General features: G+C 41.9%; 1 protein-coding gene across 5 annotated transcripts in view; it reads left to right on the top strand.

Moving 5' to 3' along the window:
* Positions 1-18,609, top strand: part of LOC120770414 (hormone receptor 4) — a 154,278-nt gene that overhangs the window by 39,511 nt on the left and 96,158 nt on the right. For all 5 annotated transcript variants that reach the window (XM_040097850.1, XM_040097851.1, XM_040097849.1 and 2 more), the window contains exon 3: positions 10,123-11,063. In XM_040097850.1, the coding sequence (XP_039953784.1) occupies positions 10,146-11,063 (918 nt within the window). In that variant the 5' untranslated portion in view covers positions 10,123-10,145. The remainder of the gene's footprint in view (positions 1-10,122; positions 11,064-18,609) is intronic.

Here is an 18,609-nt window from a genome sequence, read left to right as displayed (position 1 = left end):
CTCTTTGATACGCATACCGTCTTGATCTTTGGTTTTAGGCGATTTTGGGTGCGGCTGTTGTTGACATTAAAAATTGAACATACCGTAATTGCGCTGATTTAATTGGCGCTGGTAATAATTTGAATTTGATCAAGGCGGTAGAAATGTTGCACGAATATTACTTCTATAATTTATGTGATTTATTGAAATTTCAGGTCAAATTTTTGAATGTGCAACTGGTCAGGCATGAGCTAAGGAAGGTTTAACGTGCTCAAGGCGGCAAAAAATAAACTCGAAGTGCAAATAAAAAGTAACATTTTTTCATTAATAATGTACACACCCAAATATAATATTGGCAATATGTATTTATAAAAAATATTTATCAAAACTAACACATCTTCAGTGGTGTCGACAGCCTTACTGGTATAGACGAATGTTGCAAGTGCAGTATGTGAAATGATTATAAACCTGTTATGAAAAACATTAGACTAGCGATTTTTCGAGCTTGTAGATTATGAAAAAGACCTCAGGTGTCAATTTTTTTTTTTGAAATCTGACATTGAGTTGTATTTCGAAAACAGAGAATGAGTGGAAAGTATTATTTTAAATGGCTGGCTACAGTAAGGAATAGTCAGAAATAGAGGGTTCCTCTAGTAGCGGCTTGCACCAATAGAGATTTCCGCCAGATATTCTGCTCAGTATATGACGCTTTTCGAAGAGGTGAAATTCCTGGTACTATCCTAAATAGAAAAGAATGTTTTTTTTTATATTTTCAAATTTTTTTTCAATAAGAGATTAGAGGCCTCATGGCATTCATTACGTGTTATGGGAGCGCATGTTTAGGAAGTGCAAGGCAGAAATATTGGCAAGAGTAATTTCTAAAATTCTACAGTTAGATTCTCGCAAGTGCTACTACACAAAACTCATTAACACCCCTGTTCAGTGGAACACAAAAATCGATTTGCTCAAACCTAACAGAAATTTCCCGAAAAAAATTGCATAATGAGCTAAATTTCCTGTGTATATGCAGACACATATATTATAACGGTAAATGCGAGTGCAAACTCCCCTAGAAAGCCGGCATTTATAATTCGATAACCCCTTTGAACAATCGTAAAGCCGAACGTTGTGCTCAAAGCACACATTGGCGTGTATGTATGTGTGTATGTGGTGTATGTGCGCGAAGCCTTTGAGGAAATTAATTGCAAAATCATGCAAAAATCCGTCGGTCTTCGGGGGTTGCAAAATTTCGTTAATTAGTTCGAGCCAATAAAAAATAAAATTATCCACCAAGCGAAGCTAGCAAATAATTAAAAGCAAAAATAGATGAATTTATTCGATTTTTTTCGCCGATTTCGTCGCTTCCCCTCACCCGGCGCCTGGTTTTTTGCCGATATATTATGATATGTGCGCGTTTTGAGCTGTGTGCTTCTTAATTACGACTTTGTTCTACATATTTCCTTTTTGTGACCATTGTTTTTGTTGTTATTATTACATTTTGCTAGTGTTGTTGTTGTTTGGACTGGGCTTTCAACTTCAGTGCGTGCTCAATTGGGGAGTTTTTGTAAATGATTGTGTCGGGTGCTGTTTTCCAGCCATTATTATGATTATTGCTCGATATCCTTTGTTCTAGCAACTGACGTTGTTTTTGCTATTGTTGTTGTTGTTGTGATTGTGTTGCGCTAATTTAACGAAATTATGTTTGGCGCTTGACGCGCGTCGTCATTATCCTGCCGGCTACTAACTGCCGTCACTGCCGCGCTTCCCGAGCCTTTGTTGCGCTGTTGCCCGTGTGGCATGCCATAGAACTGCCGCTTTCGGCGCACCTTAACCGCGCGACATGCATTCGCTTGGCCAAGTAATGAATCATAAAATATGAATATACAAAGTGTACTTACGAACTGCTGAAGTAGACGGCGCTGCCACATGCGGAAAGGGCGATTGTTGGCAGCGCGGCGGGGCTAGAGCCGGTCATAAGTATTTTGAGTTTAGAATTTTAAATTAAAAGCAAATATACGCTTAATGCGAATATGCGAGCTCATTATGAGTGTGCAAGGCGAACACGCACACATACACACATTGACAGGATGTATGTAGGTAAGTCATTCGCGGATACGGTGGTAAGCGTCGCTTAGCTGTGCGGGTGTGGAGATCAAGACCTCGAGTTTTAGACTAATAAAGAAGGGTTTATTGTTTTAGGGGTTGCAGTACACATGTGCTTGGTATTGTTTTTCCTTACCGTTGTTGTTGCATTACATTTTGTTATTACTTTTTCAGCATTTATCCAATTTATGCTGATGTTGTTGTCATTGCTGTGGCTGGCTTTGTTGTGATCGCTGCGTGCTCATGTGTAACACGCGAATTTCATTTCAAACGCCCACACTCAACTCAGCTCGTACCACAACACTCTTTCCTTTTCCTGGACTGCTTGCAATCCTTCCACCTTGCTCGTACTGTCGCTTCGCTTTGTTGTCGGCAGTCATGTGTAGTGAACAAAGTTATACTTTAGCTCGAACGAATATATTTATATACTAGACGCCGATAGTTATAATTGAAGCTATCGAACTCTTGCGCATAACCTAATAAGGATAATGAGGCCATTCGGCATTTAAATTTTCTTTGTAGACCGCTCCGAATGTCTCGATTTCTGTTGACTATAACTCGGTTGTCGACATTCTGCAGGTATTTCCCAAAATTTGAATAGAAATCTGTGGAGCTATTGCAGTTGCTCAAGTATTGTGGAGAAATAATTAGTGCTATCTCGATGAAGAAATTATAATTCTGGAAAACTGAAAAGGGTACTCACTATTCATACTATAACAGAAGTTTAATATCGACTGTTAATCCAAAAACAATCGATGAATCTCACTTGGACAGATATTTATCTTTTGTGGTATACGTAAACTACGAAAAAATGAATCCCCATCATCGACCCTAGCAACTTTGCAAGGTTCGCTAAGGGTGCGTCAACCGAGATATTTGTCTAGCAAAATCCGAGTAATTGAGGAGAAAGTGATAGGATGACTCCACCTCTCCTTCCTCTATACAGCTTTTGCAAAAAGCGTTTGATAGAATATTTATCTGCACCGCGTGTGAACCTAATGGACAGTGTCCAGTCAGAACAACTACATATAATTGATGCGACATTGAATCTGCGAAGAGCCAGTAGTTCGGATGTCCTCTTACGGTTCAGTCTGTGCCAGAAGGAACTCGCAGTAGCACAAATTCTGGTCATAAATCAGCCCCTCCTGAGCTTCCTGGAGTTTCAACGGCGGAACGCAAGCAGACATCGGAAGACCAACTCGACTCCAAATGGATGAAATTGGAGAAAGAGTGACATACCTATAAAGCGCATCGTTTCCAGCGATTTCGCTTTGACCGGGGACCCATTACGTGTCGAATGTGGAAGAAACTTGAAGCTTTGCCAATGAAGTCATACACTCATTGATTAATTCCGAGGGGACAGTCAGCGAACTCAAAACCAAAATAGCTGGACTGTCGTAGTGAATGCACACCACTGTGAAGAAAGCTGCACTTTCAAGCAGTACATCTACCGCAGCCACCTTCGCTTGAAAGACGTTGAAAGTGGCATGGAAGTCTGAAACTAGAGTTGATGGAAAGCTCCCGACCGAAGGCTCGATCCATCCGTGAAACAGCTTACTGGTTCTCTATTCCAACGGCTTTGCTCGACCACAAATCCTTCGTATGTGTGTGAACTGCGAAAGAACCGTCAGGAGAATATTCTGCGTTGCAGTGATTTAAGTTGGAAGGAATGCAATGAAAGCAATAGAGAATTTCTGTGTGACCTCGCCCCTCATATACCCACTTATACCCTTCATATACCTACTTTTCCTTCCAAAAAGCAGTTCTTGCCGCCAAGCACCTACCAGCTAAGTATGTGTGCTGGTGCAAAGTGGATAATGGGAATGAATGCCGTTCTTAGGGTCTCGATTATGTTAGTAAAAAGTCAGATCTATTCAGTCGTTTTCCATAACTATAAACTTATTTTTTTTTACCGAAAAGTTTACCTTTGTATTACATTTTCTTTAACTGGTAAAAGCATGTGCTTCTCAGCGGGTTAATAAATACCAGACCATATTGCTTTTCTTAAGATTTCGGATCCCAGGTCATATATGTATGTACATATGAGTATATACATATGTTGATAGCGAACATGAGTAGATGAACTTGGAACATTAACAACCCAGTACACCATCGCATTATAATCTAGAACTTGTAGACCTCTGTAAAGCAAGTGGTGGTGCGGCAAGGTGTTCCGTGGCAGGATTTCTTTCAGCTGCCGTCAGCAAATGATTTTCCAGCGTTTCTGCGTAGCTTTTCCCATATTAAATTTAATTTCTATTATTAAAGTGTTTTCTTTTTTAACTTTTTAGCTTTGCTGTTGGCATTTCTGCCCTGTCTTCCGAACTGTTTTGCACGGCTGCGACCTGCTTTTCCTTTGCAACGTCATTAGTTAGTATTTTGTTGTCTTAACAATCCAATTTCTCATGCATATCTGCCACTAACTGACAATTAATCGGCTATTCATGCATTGTAATTGCCGTGCTGCGCCAATATTATTGATGTCAGCACACCCAAACACACACACACGCACACAGCCATAAATAAGTTTGCATATTTGCACTAACACACATGCGAAAAGAGAGAAAAAAGCTTAAGTATATGTCCCAACTGCTAAAAAAAGTTGCTCTACTTCCTGTGCATGACTAAATTATTGTGGTGCCAATACAATGTAAACAAACACACACACTGACACACCGGCAGGTTGGCTATCGATCGTTGACGTCGTTTAATAACAACTTATCATAACACGGCAACAACAGCTTCGGCGGCGACGGCGGCAGCGCAGTCCATAATGACCAGAAAAATTAATGCTGATCACCGTGATATGCTCACATTCAGCAACAGTGCAACAACAACGACACCAACAGGCATAGACTAATAATAGCAACATCAGTGTGCAACGAGTTGCTGATCAGCATTCGTTCGATATGCCTCACACACACACACACATGCGTGCGCAAAGGCTTTTGGCTGTGAATATGTCTGCGGCTCCGTCCAAATGTTCAGCCACGTCTACATCCATGTCCACTTAAGAGAACCGGTATAATTATTGTTCGGCTGCATATGAGAACATGCGAGCGCCTTGTTTCGCCACATTTGAGGCATCGCTTCGCTGAAAATCGCAGTTAGAATATGAAATTATCCGACACAGCTTTGGCTTGGTGTTATTGTTGTGGTCAACTTTATTGCCGCAACTTTCCAATTGTGGCAAATTATTCATTTTAATTACAAGTATTGTTTATTATTAATGCAAAGAAAATACTGGAGATGAAAATGAGGTGAAGTTTCTCTGCGGTGTCCTGCTTGTTTCGGGAATATGTGACTCGAAATAGAAGGCGAGGACGGATTCAACAACTTACGATCAGTCCCGTGTAGTCACCGTGTCCGAGAGGATAGATTCGATATCCATTTTCGAGTGGATCATCGGTCCCCATTGAGGCAGTGGGTCATCCGCCCTAGCTTCTGTTTCGAGTATTCTGAGTACCACGAGCCATAGCTTATGCTTCTTTTGTGTGTCTGATAGGAGTACCAGTGTTTGCCGATTAGGCTCCTCTATTTGCCCCGGTCTAATCACCCTTCAATCTTGCGTGGGAAGAAAAGGATTGCAATGGTGAAACATTTCTACAATTTCAACCGGGGTAGAAGGTTCGATGCCGCATCGAGATCCCCAATTTTGTCACCGCCACAAGCCGTGCTCCCTTTCACACTTACTCCCCCACTTTAGCTACCACCTTCTTATAGAAGGCACACCTTGCCAACTTGTGCATGCTGAAGTTCCGCCCGGCCCTCTAGCATCTAGGCGGTGGTTCACGGTTTTCCCTAATCATCTTCATAAAGACAGTGGAAATAGCAGTCGCTAGCGGATTCCACCTTTCATGGGAGATGGCTGTATCACTTCTGCTGCAGTCGTACACATTAATCCCTGTAGAGCTGGCAAGATTAGCGATTTCGTATAACATCGGTGACGCACTGACTTTTTTCCAAAGCAGGATTCCCACTCTTGCGACCTCTGCAGTTTAATCGAGGCTGAGGCTCGTTAGGCCCCGCTTTTCCCTTGTTCGCGCCGCTTAACCCTTTTTGGCCCATCAGATGCCTGATTAAAATCTAAGAGTAGTATAAAGTCAATCTGTATTTTCTGATCAAAAATTGTCAAAGTCATGTTTCTTCATCGAATATTTCAGTCATGTAATTCTTATCAGGTATATGGACTATTTAAGACAATTTGTGAAAGTTTATTAAATATTTGGATAGTTAGAGGACGAACTCTGTACCTATGCTTTTGCTAGGCAAGAGTCTAATAAAGGGTAATTTGATGTACTAAATGCGCTTATTAAGAAACGCCTGTTTTTCTTCGGAGTTGAAAAGAAGCTAAAACAAAACAAAGAAGTATGGATATTTACACAAATACATGCGCTCAATGCAACAAAAACGTCATTACAACTACAAGCAGTTGAAAATTATGCTCAAGTCAATGGCATTCAGAGTTGTGGGTTGAGGGGTCGCCACTTGTAGAAAGGCGAGCGCAACACACAACGTAAAATCGAAAGAGTTGAGGCGACAACAAAAACACGCAATTCGGCAACGACATCAACAATGAAATAGAGCCATGTAAAGGTTCAACCAACAGAGAAGAAGGCTAATAGCACAGAAAGGATAGCAGGCCAGGCGCAGCTCGACCGACCGTCAGCAGTTGCACGTGCTGGTCAGTTGTGGTAGGCGCACAAGCAGCGAACATATGGAGGACTACAAGGCAGTAGCAAAGCTCGCGTCGCTGTCATCAACAACGCCGACGACATTTCCTCGTTAAAACCCACAGCCGACTGCAAGGAATGCAACCGACACAAGCAGACGGACATACCGACATGTATGGAGTGGCCGGCCAGGATAATGCAAAATTATGAGCAGACTGAGCTTCAAACGTGCTGAAGAAGAAGAAAACCGAGGAGAAAGCGCACGAAAAGCAGACGAAAGCGAGGAAGAAAGCAGTGAAATAAATTGGGAATAGCGAGCGGCAAGTACACGAACAATGCAGGCAACTTAACGCAGTGCATAGGCAATGTGGACACATTAACTACTCATAGGCGCACACATACATATGAGCTTATCACATGTATGTGTGTGTGCAAGCAATGCATTTTCCTTGCAAATTTAAAGGTGTTTCCATTGGTGAGCAAAAGAAAAGTGCTGCCCCTTATTATTGTTATTGTTGGCACACACTTATGTTATACATTGTATTTGTGTTGAGCTGATATGTGTAAGCATATGCATGTGTGTTTGTATGTGTATGAGAGCCGAAGGCGTTCAGTGCATTTAGTATGCAACGAAGTACAGAGACAGCTGTGCTTGGATAATGTGGCCGTGTAGCATTCGGTTCGTCTAAGCTTGTTGTCGTCAGCTGCTACACCAACACAAGCAAATAGCAACTATAACAATAACAATAGTTATGCAGGGAATAGTGCTGCCTGTTGGCAAGTGGGTAATTTGGTAAATTAAGAATTAGAGACACTGGCAGTGTGTGGGTGTTAAACGAGGGCGGAGAAATACTACTTATGTGAGAGTACGGACCTAATGTTGCCAGCGGTTCGCAGAAATATCGATTTTTGTTTAGAAAATTTGAAACGCAGGCAAATAAGTAATTAAAGCAATTGAGTGTAATGAATTTAGTAGCGAAAATTATTTTCAAATTTTAGTTGAGGGCTAAGAATGGCTCGCAATCCGCCGCTGCTAGAAATACCCAATCGTTGTGGTAATGCTAACTGTTATACAATCGGTTCGTTTTGTAGTTCGTTACAATTCGACAGGGGACAGAAATAGGACCGATTTTCTTCCGCGACTGTACTTTGGAGTGTGCGCACACCCACTGGATTCGGTAGAGGGCGCTTCTAGCAAACGAACCAGCGGCTGGTCAGTTGTCTCCGAGCACCTGGAGAGTCAGGACAAACATTTTCGCGCAACGTGTTTCTCTAAGTAGATCAAGTCGAAAATGCAGGTTCGTTAGAATAGAGGTACGTGATTAAATTCTGTGTGAAACTCGGTAAATCTGCGACAGAGACGTTTTATATGATCAAGCAGACTTACTCCGATGCTGATGTAGCAAGAAGTGGTGTGTTTCGGTGGCACCAGGCCTTTTTGCAGGGCCGGGAAGAGATCGCTGATGAATGAGCAAATCCAAAATGAAAGCGATGCTCATTATCTTTTTTGACATCAAAGGCATCATCTACCATGGATTTGTTTCTCCTCGACAAACCGTCAACGCCAAGTTTCAAATGGAGGTCCTTAAAAGACTCAAACGAAAGGTTAATCGGGTCCGACAAGACATCGCAGCCGATTGCACCACCACAGCGTTTCTTGTGAACAGCTATCTAACCAAGGCTGGCATCCCAATGCTTCCGAAACCGCCCTAGAGCCTAGATCCCCCAGGCCTTTCCTTGCCTGAAGAGGACGATGAAAGCAAGCATTTTGAGACGAAAGAGAGGATCCAAGCAGCATGCACCTCGGCTTTCAAGGCCATTCCGGAGAATGCCTTGGAAATCGCGCTGGCAGCGCAGCATCGACGCAGAAGAAGTCTAAATTGTTCAGTTCTTTTACTTTCCGGACAAACCCTGTATGGTTATCGAAAACTATGTAAAACACGACAATAATTTTTGTTTTATATTTTTTTCTAATAAATATTCTTCTAAGAAGAATTTCAAATAAATGCCAAAAAATTGGTTTTGATATCTTTCGGGTTTGTTGAGCTTCTTAGAAAAGGCACGCTGCCACACCTTGTAGCACAATATGTTCAAAATCTACATTGACCTTCCCACATCTGCGCTTTATGTTCTTGCATGCACAACGCTTTATTTTTCTTACAACTCTTCGTCTTCCCCAATTTCATATTGATTTTGGAATACCACATTTTTCTTCTTCTTGTTTTGCAATACAGTATATTCCTTATCTTGCAACTTTCCTGCTTCTGCATTTGCATATTCCTTGACTGCGCTCGCTTTCTTGCCGCTAGCTTCGGTCAAGCGTCGGTGTAGTCAGCGCTGCATTTCGGTTGTGAGACGATTTACCGGCGTACATGACCAATTATATAGTTGAAAGTACATACATAAGCAATAAAGTGTCTATATAAGCACAACTACACCTACACACACACATACATTGCAATGTGTTTGCATGAGCCGCCTTTGAGCCACCCTTTGCCTCACAGCAAAAGGATAATTAATGAAATTAATGCCTGGGTGTGAGTTGAAGTGCGCAAAATATTCGATAATGTTTGCATAAAATGTAAATTCTAAAATATATGAGCATTAAGTAAGGCAGCGCTGGCGAGCGAGTGCGCCCGCTGGGTCGGAGAGTGAAATGCGCAACATTTTGCAGCGGGCGAGCAATGTTCGAGGCGCTGGTATGGTTAAATGCACTGCTGCACACACACAGGCACCCACATGTGCAGTTAAATGTACAGTTAGCATTTGAAACTTTTTGTGCGAAGGTGGCAAAGTTTGCAAAATATATTTGCATTCTGCATTTGTCGGGCTAAGCGCAGCACGGAGGCTGAGTGCGGCATGTGGCGGAGACAAGTCAGGCAAGGATAACGTAATGAGACTATGGCGTGTATGATTGCGGGCGTATGTGTGCGGGTGTTTGTGGGCAAATGTAAGTGTTAGTATGCTTTTAGGGGCAAATAATGTGCAAACCAGGTTCAATGTGGGTGTGTTCGCTCGAGCCAGGCGCTCCTTGCGCTGTGCGCTGGCATTGAGTGTGGACACATGCACATACTATAACAGTTATAAATGCATACATGGACGCACGAAATGAAGGCTTACGTACAGACGTGAATAATGCTTTGGTAAAGTAGTTGCAGGAAATTCTTTGCAAAATTCGCAAGATTTGTTGCATGCATTAAGGTCTGGAACCAAATTCAAATGAGTAGATACTAAGCACTGTAAGCGAAAGTCGAAGAGATCAAATAACCATTGGTTTCATTTTATAAAGTAGTTAGAGTGTCGAAGACGATCAATAGCATAATTCTAGACTTTACACATATGTATATACTTTTTCCTCTACCCGCAGGCTTTCCAAAATGCTTTACTGACATGGCGGAGGGCTGTGAGGAAACAGAGAGCCAGCCAAGCAACCGTAAAGCCGATAACGCGCCGACCATGCTCGGCACTGTCCTGCCATGCGAAGCCACCATTACAGCCGCCTCACTCGGTACTACCTCGAACGCCGGTGGCGGGATTGTCATTAAACGCGAACCGACGACCAACTCCAGCGCCTACGTGGACGCCAGCGTACATCATTTGAGTGGCAGCATTTCGGCCACAGTCAGCCTAACCACCGCCGGTACGCACAGCCCCGGCGTCGGTACACCACCGCCGTCCACAACGCCAACGGTCACACATTTATTGGCTATCTCGCCAAACGGTTGCCGACCGACAACACCAGCGCTACAACAACAGCAACAACGCACGCCCACACCCATATCGGGCATACGCGGCACAGGTGCAACTGCGTCAACAGCGGCCGCGGCCTGTTCCTCCTCATCGTCATCGTCATCTTCCTCATCTTCCAATTCTTCAATGACTTCATCCACTTCGTCCTCATCATCGACGGCCTCGTCTTCGACGACAGCGGCTGTCGCGCCCAACTCAAATGCTAACAAATCGCCTTGCAGCATAGCGGGCTCACCGTATTCCACATCGGCGGTCGCATCTTCGGTGCGCGGCGGTATCTCGCCAACATCGCCGCCGCTCTCCTCAGTGGCGCCCGGCACACCCATCGGTTTGGAGGCCAGCAACGGTAGCTGCGGTTCGACTGCTGCTAACGGTATTGCTGTGGTAGGTAGTGGGTTGACGGTAGCGCCAGCTGCTGCGGCGCCGGTGACGTCGTCAGATACGCTGACGAATGCCATGTCGCCGATCACAGCGGCGCAACACCAACATACACCTTCGCCAAGCGCTGAGCCGACGTCATTGCTGCCACATGTGACACTGAACATCAAAACTGAATCGGTAAGTAAAAATTTTGATTATCTGTATTTGGCTGAGAACTCCTTTTAAGTGGCGAGTGGAGCTGATCTGTCTCAAAAAATATTAAAACGTTGAAAGCGGAATGCTGCTTTGCGGTAACGGTCTACTTTGGACATAATTAGCAAAAGGTAGCAGTTGCACTTACCAGAATTTAGTTAACATTTTCGGTTCTCATTGCTTTAAAGCCTGCTTGAGATGGAGCTTTCTGTGTATTTATCTGCTTAAACCTTCTTTCCATTATTATGACAGTTCAAGGGTTCGTCTGGGAATAAAATAAATTAAAGAAGGAAAAACTGTCATCCCTTTCAGGTGTCTGAGCCTCTTCTAACCTCTGCTCACTTCAATTCACTGGAATTAACTTCTTAAGTATAGCCGCCTACTCACCTTTGCAATCGCTTCCCCATCACCTCGGCATGCTGCACGAATTCCGCTTGCCACAAACAACACTGCGTAAACTGAAATCGGAGCCGCTTGCGAGCTACCTTTTTTCGGTCCGTCAAACTACCTGTTTGCTGCCATGATTTTGTATTTATTCTTCCAAAGTGATTTGCTGCTGTGCCGCTTGACTTTGACTTTGGCCTGATTTCGAGCTCCGAATGTCGTAGTGCGCGCATACGAAATATAAGCAAATATTAGAAGGAATACCGGCGCGGCTCACCTCATTTGGAGCGCAAATAAACAACAAAACTGAACGCAGCAATCTTAAGCCGCCGCAGAAAAACAGTCAAAAATGAGTTCTTCTCAGCGCTGAGTGAGCAAGAGAAGAAACAAAGTGCCGATAATTAGCGAGAAACGAGTTAGAACGAGTTCCATGCCGCAAATTTGTTGAAGCGCGCTTTTAAATATTTGACTTGGCACACTTACCGGTGAAATCTCGTTAATTGCACTGTTAAGTTGGTGAAATAGACTAATGTGACCAGCGGCAAAAATTGCATGGAAGATGTGGTAGCCTTGTTAGAAGAGCATAGAGTTTACGAGTCTTGTTTGAATATGTATTTGGAATGAATATTGATGGATGTGATACACTCACGTTACTTTTGGATCAAATTTTCGAAATATTACCAAGCAATTTTTGTCAATTGCTGTCACAAACTGGTTCTGGTTCTAGCCCTCAAATGAAATGTACTGAAAGAATTGAGAATATGTTGAGTATAGGTAGATTAAGGGTAGATTTTTGAAAACCGGTTTCTGGAACTGTTAGCTACCATCCGTTTTGACTTTTTTGTGGAATCCCCAGCTGCAAGTGAGTACTTTTTTTTATCAAGTTAAGCTTTACAACATTATATTGTAAATACGAAAAGACTTTTTCGACTACCCAATATAATGATTACTGGCGGTGTTTTGGGTTGAGACTCTCTTATGTTCCATTGTATGGAATCCTGCTGAGTTGACAGTCTTTATACTGTTATAAATTTAGGTCGATTCCATTATGTATACTTTAATAGATTTGAAAACTTTTCAGAACGAATCCACGCGTCCAAAGTACAGTCTCTAGTACACCCTTCTTTTCGTTCCCTCTCTGTTGTGCTTCACTACAATTTTATTTAGCACAGAATTCAGTTATTTGAGCATTTTCACACATATTAAAATATAAGGTATATTGCTTATGTCTGGTTTGCAATTGCAATTTTTTCTTCTTCTTATTATTCTTTGGCAATAGTTTTGTATTCGTTACACTTCCATGCGGCCACAGTGTCATGATCGTATGTCACTGTCAAATTCCCAACATGGCTTACTCATTAAGCGTTCAATAGCGTTGCTCGCTGGCACCTTTTCGTCCAAATAATTTCTGGCATTGCATTAAACGCGCAGTTTTTTATACCCTGAACAAAGCGTCCGCTCCTCTGACAGTCTGTATCTACGCGAACTAGTCCCTAAATTGTTGAGATATGGTTCTGAAATTTTGCACGCGTCTTTTACTCGCAAAAAAGTTGCTCATTTGTCAGAAGAGCCGATATCGGATCGCTATAGCATATGGCTGCCATACAAACTGAACGATCGGTATTAAGTGCTTGTATGGACAACTTTTTTATTTGAAGAGATATCTGCACGAAATTTCGTACGAGTTATTTTCCCAGACTAAGATGCTACTTATGGAGAAATTGGTTCGATCGGATCACTATAGCGTATAGCTGCCATACAAATGGAACGATCCAACTCAAGACCTCCTATGGAAAAATTTTCATTTGACGAGGTATCTTCACGCAATTTGGCATAGCTTATTTTCTAAAGCATCGCTACAATCTCCGAAGAAGTCGTATAGATCGGACAACGATAACACATAGCTGCCATACAAACTGTACGATCGAAATCAGGTTTTTGTGTGGAAAATTTTTTTATTTGACAAAGTATCACCACGAAATTTAGCACGGTTTGTTATCCAAGGCAATGCAATAAATATCCGAAGAAATTTTCGAGATCGGAACACTATAACATATAGCTGCCGTACAAGCCGCCTGAAAGTTCTTTTTTTTATTTGTGAAAGGTATTCTAGCTTCGGTGTAACTAAAGTTAACACTTTTTCTTGTTGTTTTTTCAATTTTTGGTCTGCTGTTGCACGGCTGAATCGCTGATTTGTGCGAAAGTTATGTGCGCATGCGCGCGATCACCGCCGCCACCCACTCCGCTGCACCACGAAGCAGCACCACATTATTTTTTGGATTGCACATACATATATATGGCCAAATATACAGACATACGTACATAAAAAGCTGTTTGACCATTTGGCTTCGAGGACATGCGAATTTTATTTATTGCTGACAGTTACAGTTATTTGGTCATTTTGGCTGCATTTCTTACCAACACTCGCGCAGCTGTGTTGATTGTTGCTTATTTTTTTGTTGTTCTTCTGTTCATTTGTTTGTTGGTCGCGCCGTGGTGCAGCAGTTGTTGTTATTGGCGCTTGTTGTTATTTCTTAGCATTTTTTAATTGTTATTTCGCTTGGCGGTCGCAGGCTGCGCACAAAATTGGGACACTGCAAGATTTGTTGTTTTCATTGCCAATTGCCGCTTGCCGCGTGCAGCGGTGGCGGCGCGCGCTTTGGCTGCTAATTCGCCGCGCTTTGGCCCAGCAGACACACACACGTGCATATATATGTGTATATACATATATACCTAGTTGGCAACGCGACGGCGAAGATGTGGAGGGTAATCCATTTTTTCTTGGTTTCGGAACAAGAAAAAAACTTTATATACAAACGCTGTACCTTCGATATGTTTGTTGTTGTTTTTTTTTGTCTTTTTTTAACGATTTATATATTCCATGTAAAATAATTGAAATAATTTTCGCATTACAAGCTTTGGCTTTGTCCCTCAATTGATTTGTGGCTGTGCTCATTATTTTGGCATGTTGCACTCAAACATCGACGCCCGTTATGCGCCCAGCGTCGCAGCTGGTGACATGCAATTTATTTATTTATTTAATTAATCACTTGTGTTGGATAATTGCATTTTTAATAATCTCGATTCAGTATGAAATAGCTAAGTGCCTTAGCGCGGCATTGCCGAGATATTAAGGCTTTGCATTTACGCGCTTATATCACCGTTGTCCATATACATACATATAGCCAATTGGCATGGCAGTCGCTTATGCTTGCGAGCGCTTATGACGTGTTGCCCGCTTTGCCTTATTTGTTGCTGGCCTTCGCTTAATTATTTAATTAATCATGCAATTATCTGTAATTTTTGTTATGAAGCCATTTTAGTTGGTGATTATAAATCGGCTGTGTTCGCGGCGCGGCGCAGCGCTACTTTTCCCCATGCCCAAAGCGCCTTATATAGTATATTGCTGCCACCGCAATTTTCTCTTCAAATGCAATAACAAAAACAATCAAGACTGCCGAGTAATTATTGCACGCCAAGTAGAGTACGTATGTATGTATGTGTATCAGTAATGGTGAATTATTCAAGTGGCCACCACAAGTTATTGCATGAGATCGATATCGTTATTGTTTTTGTTTGAAAATAAAGAGCTTCGAGTTCCTCAAATAAATGGATTCGTAAATTTCACAAGGTTTTAAGAGATTACAGGGTTTTCCTCGGGTAAAAAGCAGCCTTTTTTCAATGATTTTTTTTTCTCATATAAAACTTAAATATTTTATTAGAATTTTTTATTGTTACAAACATACACTATTAGCAAAGAAATTTTGAAAAAAAAAATATCTTCAACTCTGTCATTGCGACGCCATTTCCGGCGACCCTTCAGAAAACAGATGCGCCCGCGTTGGCAGGATAACTCTTTAAAGGATCAGCTAAACAGAAAAAATGCGTGTTTTGGTTAAAAATGTTAACCTAGTACTTGGACGAAAGAAAAAAGCTGAAAATTATAATTTTTCCAGACATTTTTACAAAAAAAAGAAAATTTCAATGAAAATTTTTCGGTATTTTTTTTAGAGACTTGTAATTGATAAAAGTCCTTCGTCCAAGTCTTTAAGAATTTTATCTCAAAGACCGGTGTAAAATTTCATTAGGATTGCTTAAGTAGTTCTCGAGGAATCTTGCCAACCGACTTCAAAAACACAGTTTCGAGAAACAACTTGTTTAAGGACGGCGCACTGAGCCTAGCTAGACTCGAGCGCAAAAGTTCTCAAGGCTGTATCTCCGAAACTATTACTCCGATCAACTTGAAAACTTAGGACAATATTCCAGAAATGTTGTAGAATTTTATAAGACAATAAAAACATTCGATTTATTGAAACCATATTATTCACCCAACTCAAAACAAATAGTAGTTCGAGAAAAATGTGCTAAAACGATCCGGTTACCCGAAGACAAATCAGCCTATAACTTCAGAAATAATTTGAATTTTGAAAAATTCTTTTTGGCTGACATTTCTGAATATCTAATCTATCGAGCTGTGTCAAAAAAAGAATTTAAAATTTTTCAAATTTCGAGACAGAACCTGCTAAATTCATATAAGCTTACCTTCAATAACCAAACTTGTAGACCACTTATTTTACAACCAGAGCAAAGCAATACAACTTTTCAACCTTTATATTCAGTTCTTTCGAAGAAAATTAATTAAATTAAACTTGACTGTAGAACAGTCATGTCTTAACTTAAATTTCTCGAAATCTGGCTCTTGAAATCCTGTAAAAGTTTGTTTTAATTTTTTGTAGAAAAAGTTTTGCTTCTCGAATTTTGCTTTGGCTTAAAAAAATAGTATCTTGCTCATATCAAATCGCAACATTTTCAGCCTTTGTCCGATAATGTAAATTTTCGCATTCTACTTATAACACTTATCCGTTCTACAACGCCTTTACGCCTTTGCAGCCTCAGAAGGGTTTCACAGGCGTGCCAGCCAAAGCACAGACCAATATAGATACATATAAACTTGCTTAAGCGCCTAATTAATTGCCGATAATTGAGCGCTTTGCAATTAAGCCGAAGACAAATTTTTATCGCAACCGTCAGCGACGCCATTGACAGCGGCCCCCCGCCACCACGCGCGCGCTCGCCTTTTCATCTAATCGCCTGCAATGTAACTACTCGTGTACGTGTGTGCCGCGCACATCTGACCGCCAATAAGCGCGCCATTAGCTCAGCAGATAACTGCGCGGTGGTGGTCGTGATGGCTGACCATAAAAAATTTTGTGTCTACATTTCCGTGCCAATACCTAATTGTTAGTCATACCTTTTGGGTAAACAATTTAAATGCGCGTTTCTCTACTTTTGGCGCGGCAGTGACAAAAAATGCATGCAAGACACAACCAGCGCTGGAAAACTACATGAAAAGCCAGAAAAAAGAATGCCAACACAAACTCAAGCGCGCTGTGTTTGCAGCGTAAAAACCGGCAATTATACCAAGCTATAATAATTATAAAGGCAACAATAACAAACAATAGTATAGAAACGAATAGAAAGAGGTAATAAAAAGGAGCCAAAACGGAGTTATGTGTGAGTAAGTCAATATGCGCGATGATGAGGAAAAAACTGGATTTGTACTGGCAGTAGCTGACGAGAGTTCTCCGACGAGAGAGCGCGGACAGTAGGAAAAATTCGCGAGGTTAGAGAAAAAAGAGACCACAGCCACAAAATATTGGTAATCGCGCTAATGAAACTGTCCAAAATCAGAAGACTGGTGCAGGTACGCTATCTACCAACCGTGTGAGAAATTTTCTCCATGACTCCGCAGTTTTCCAACAGGCCCTGCTTCCCTAAATCGTGGTAACCAAATAGCTAAATCGAGCGTTACGTTCTTTCATTTCGCTGCAGTCAATCGGTCCGCCGTTGGCTGTGCGCTCTACTCGCGCGCTGGCTACTCAGTTGGCGTGGCGCATTGGCGGGGGGTAGCCAATCAGTGTTTGCACAGCTTTAAGTATCGAAAAAGAAGGAAGCAAAAATAACTACATAGTGCAAATGATCGATTTAAGCCTTGAAAAGCCAAAACGCCAGAGTGTGCGGCACAAAGTATCGTCTGAAGTAGCAATACATAGGAGAGAAGACGGGTCGCTAAGGGGGAGCCGGCTAATGGCCACAGCGCACAAGCAATGATGAATAGCATAAACATTTCTGGGACTTAATTCTACTCGACGAAACAGGATTTGCGCCCTGCTTAATTGAGCAATCCCCCGCCGTTGCAACGCGCCATCTAGTGGCGCGTAACGTTGGCGTGTGATTTCGCCAGAACGCGCATACAAATGCCTACATTTTTGTTATTATTGTATTTCTTTTATTAATTTGCAACATCATTACTGTTGGTGTTGTTGTTGTTGTTTTTTCGGATTTGTTTTATTTGCTGGCCTGTTTATATTGCCTGTACTCATTTGTAATTAGTAGTAAAGTGGCATGTTCGGCTCAGCAGCTGGCTGCCACAGCAGCAAAAGCGGCAGTGGCAACAACGGCGTACACTTTTTGTTGCAGGCGGGAAATGAGTTTGCGATTTTGCCGTTTTTGTTGTTATGCATTTGTACATTTGCCCACATTGTATTACCAAAGCATGCAGTTGCCTCTTGCCGTTGTTGTTGTTATTGTTGGTTGGTCGGTGGCAGATCATTTGGCTTAATGCGTTGCTGCGGCTGAAATTGCAGCTGGATTTTCTAGTTTGCGACGCTCGCTCGCTTGTCATTATTAAAAGAGCTCGTGTTGTTGTTATTGTTGTTTTCGTTGCTTTGAAAATGTTGTTAATTTTAATGTCCACTTGCATGCGCTTGCTGTTGTTGCTGTTGCTGTTTTTTTCATTTTCGTTTTGATTTTGGTGTTTGCGCTTGCTGTTGTTGTTGTTGTTGCCGCTGCTTGATTGTAAGTGATCATGCGTTCATGTGGCGCATTACTCATTACTCAACTGGCAACGTGCGGCAGCTTAGCGGTCGACAGCGACACACATTAAGTCTTGTAGCACGGTGTGGCGCTTGAACGTTGCACACTGGTATCGGCGATAACTCTGCGATTTCATTGGAAATAAATCTGACGATTTTTTCGATAGTATTTTTGTGTTTACTGAATTATTTATGTTTTTTCATATTTTTCTTTCCGTTTATTATTCAAAGTCGCTTTATGGATTTGAGATACTAATTGGTAGAAGCATGCG

Source organism: Bactrocera tryoni, chromosome 3, assembly GCF_016617805.1.
Source record: "Bactrocera tryoni isolate S06 chromosome 3, CSIRO_BtryS06_freeze2, whole genome shotgun sequence".
NCBI classification, from domain to species: domain Eukaryota; kingdom Metazoa; phylum Arthropoda; class Insecta; order Diptera; family Tephritidae; genus Bactrocera; species Bactrocera tryoni.
The sequence above is the reverse complement of the archived record's forward strand: the minus strand, read 5'-3'. Positions and strand labels throughout refer to the sequence as shown.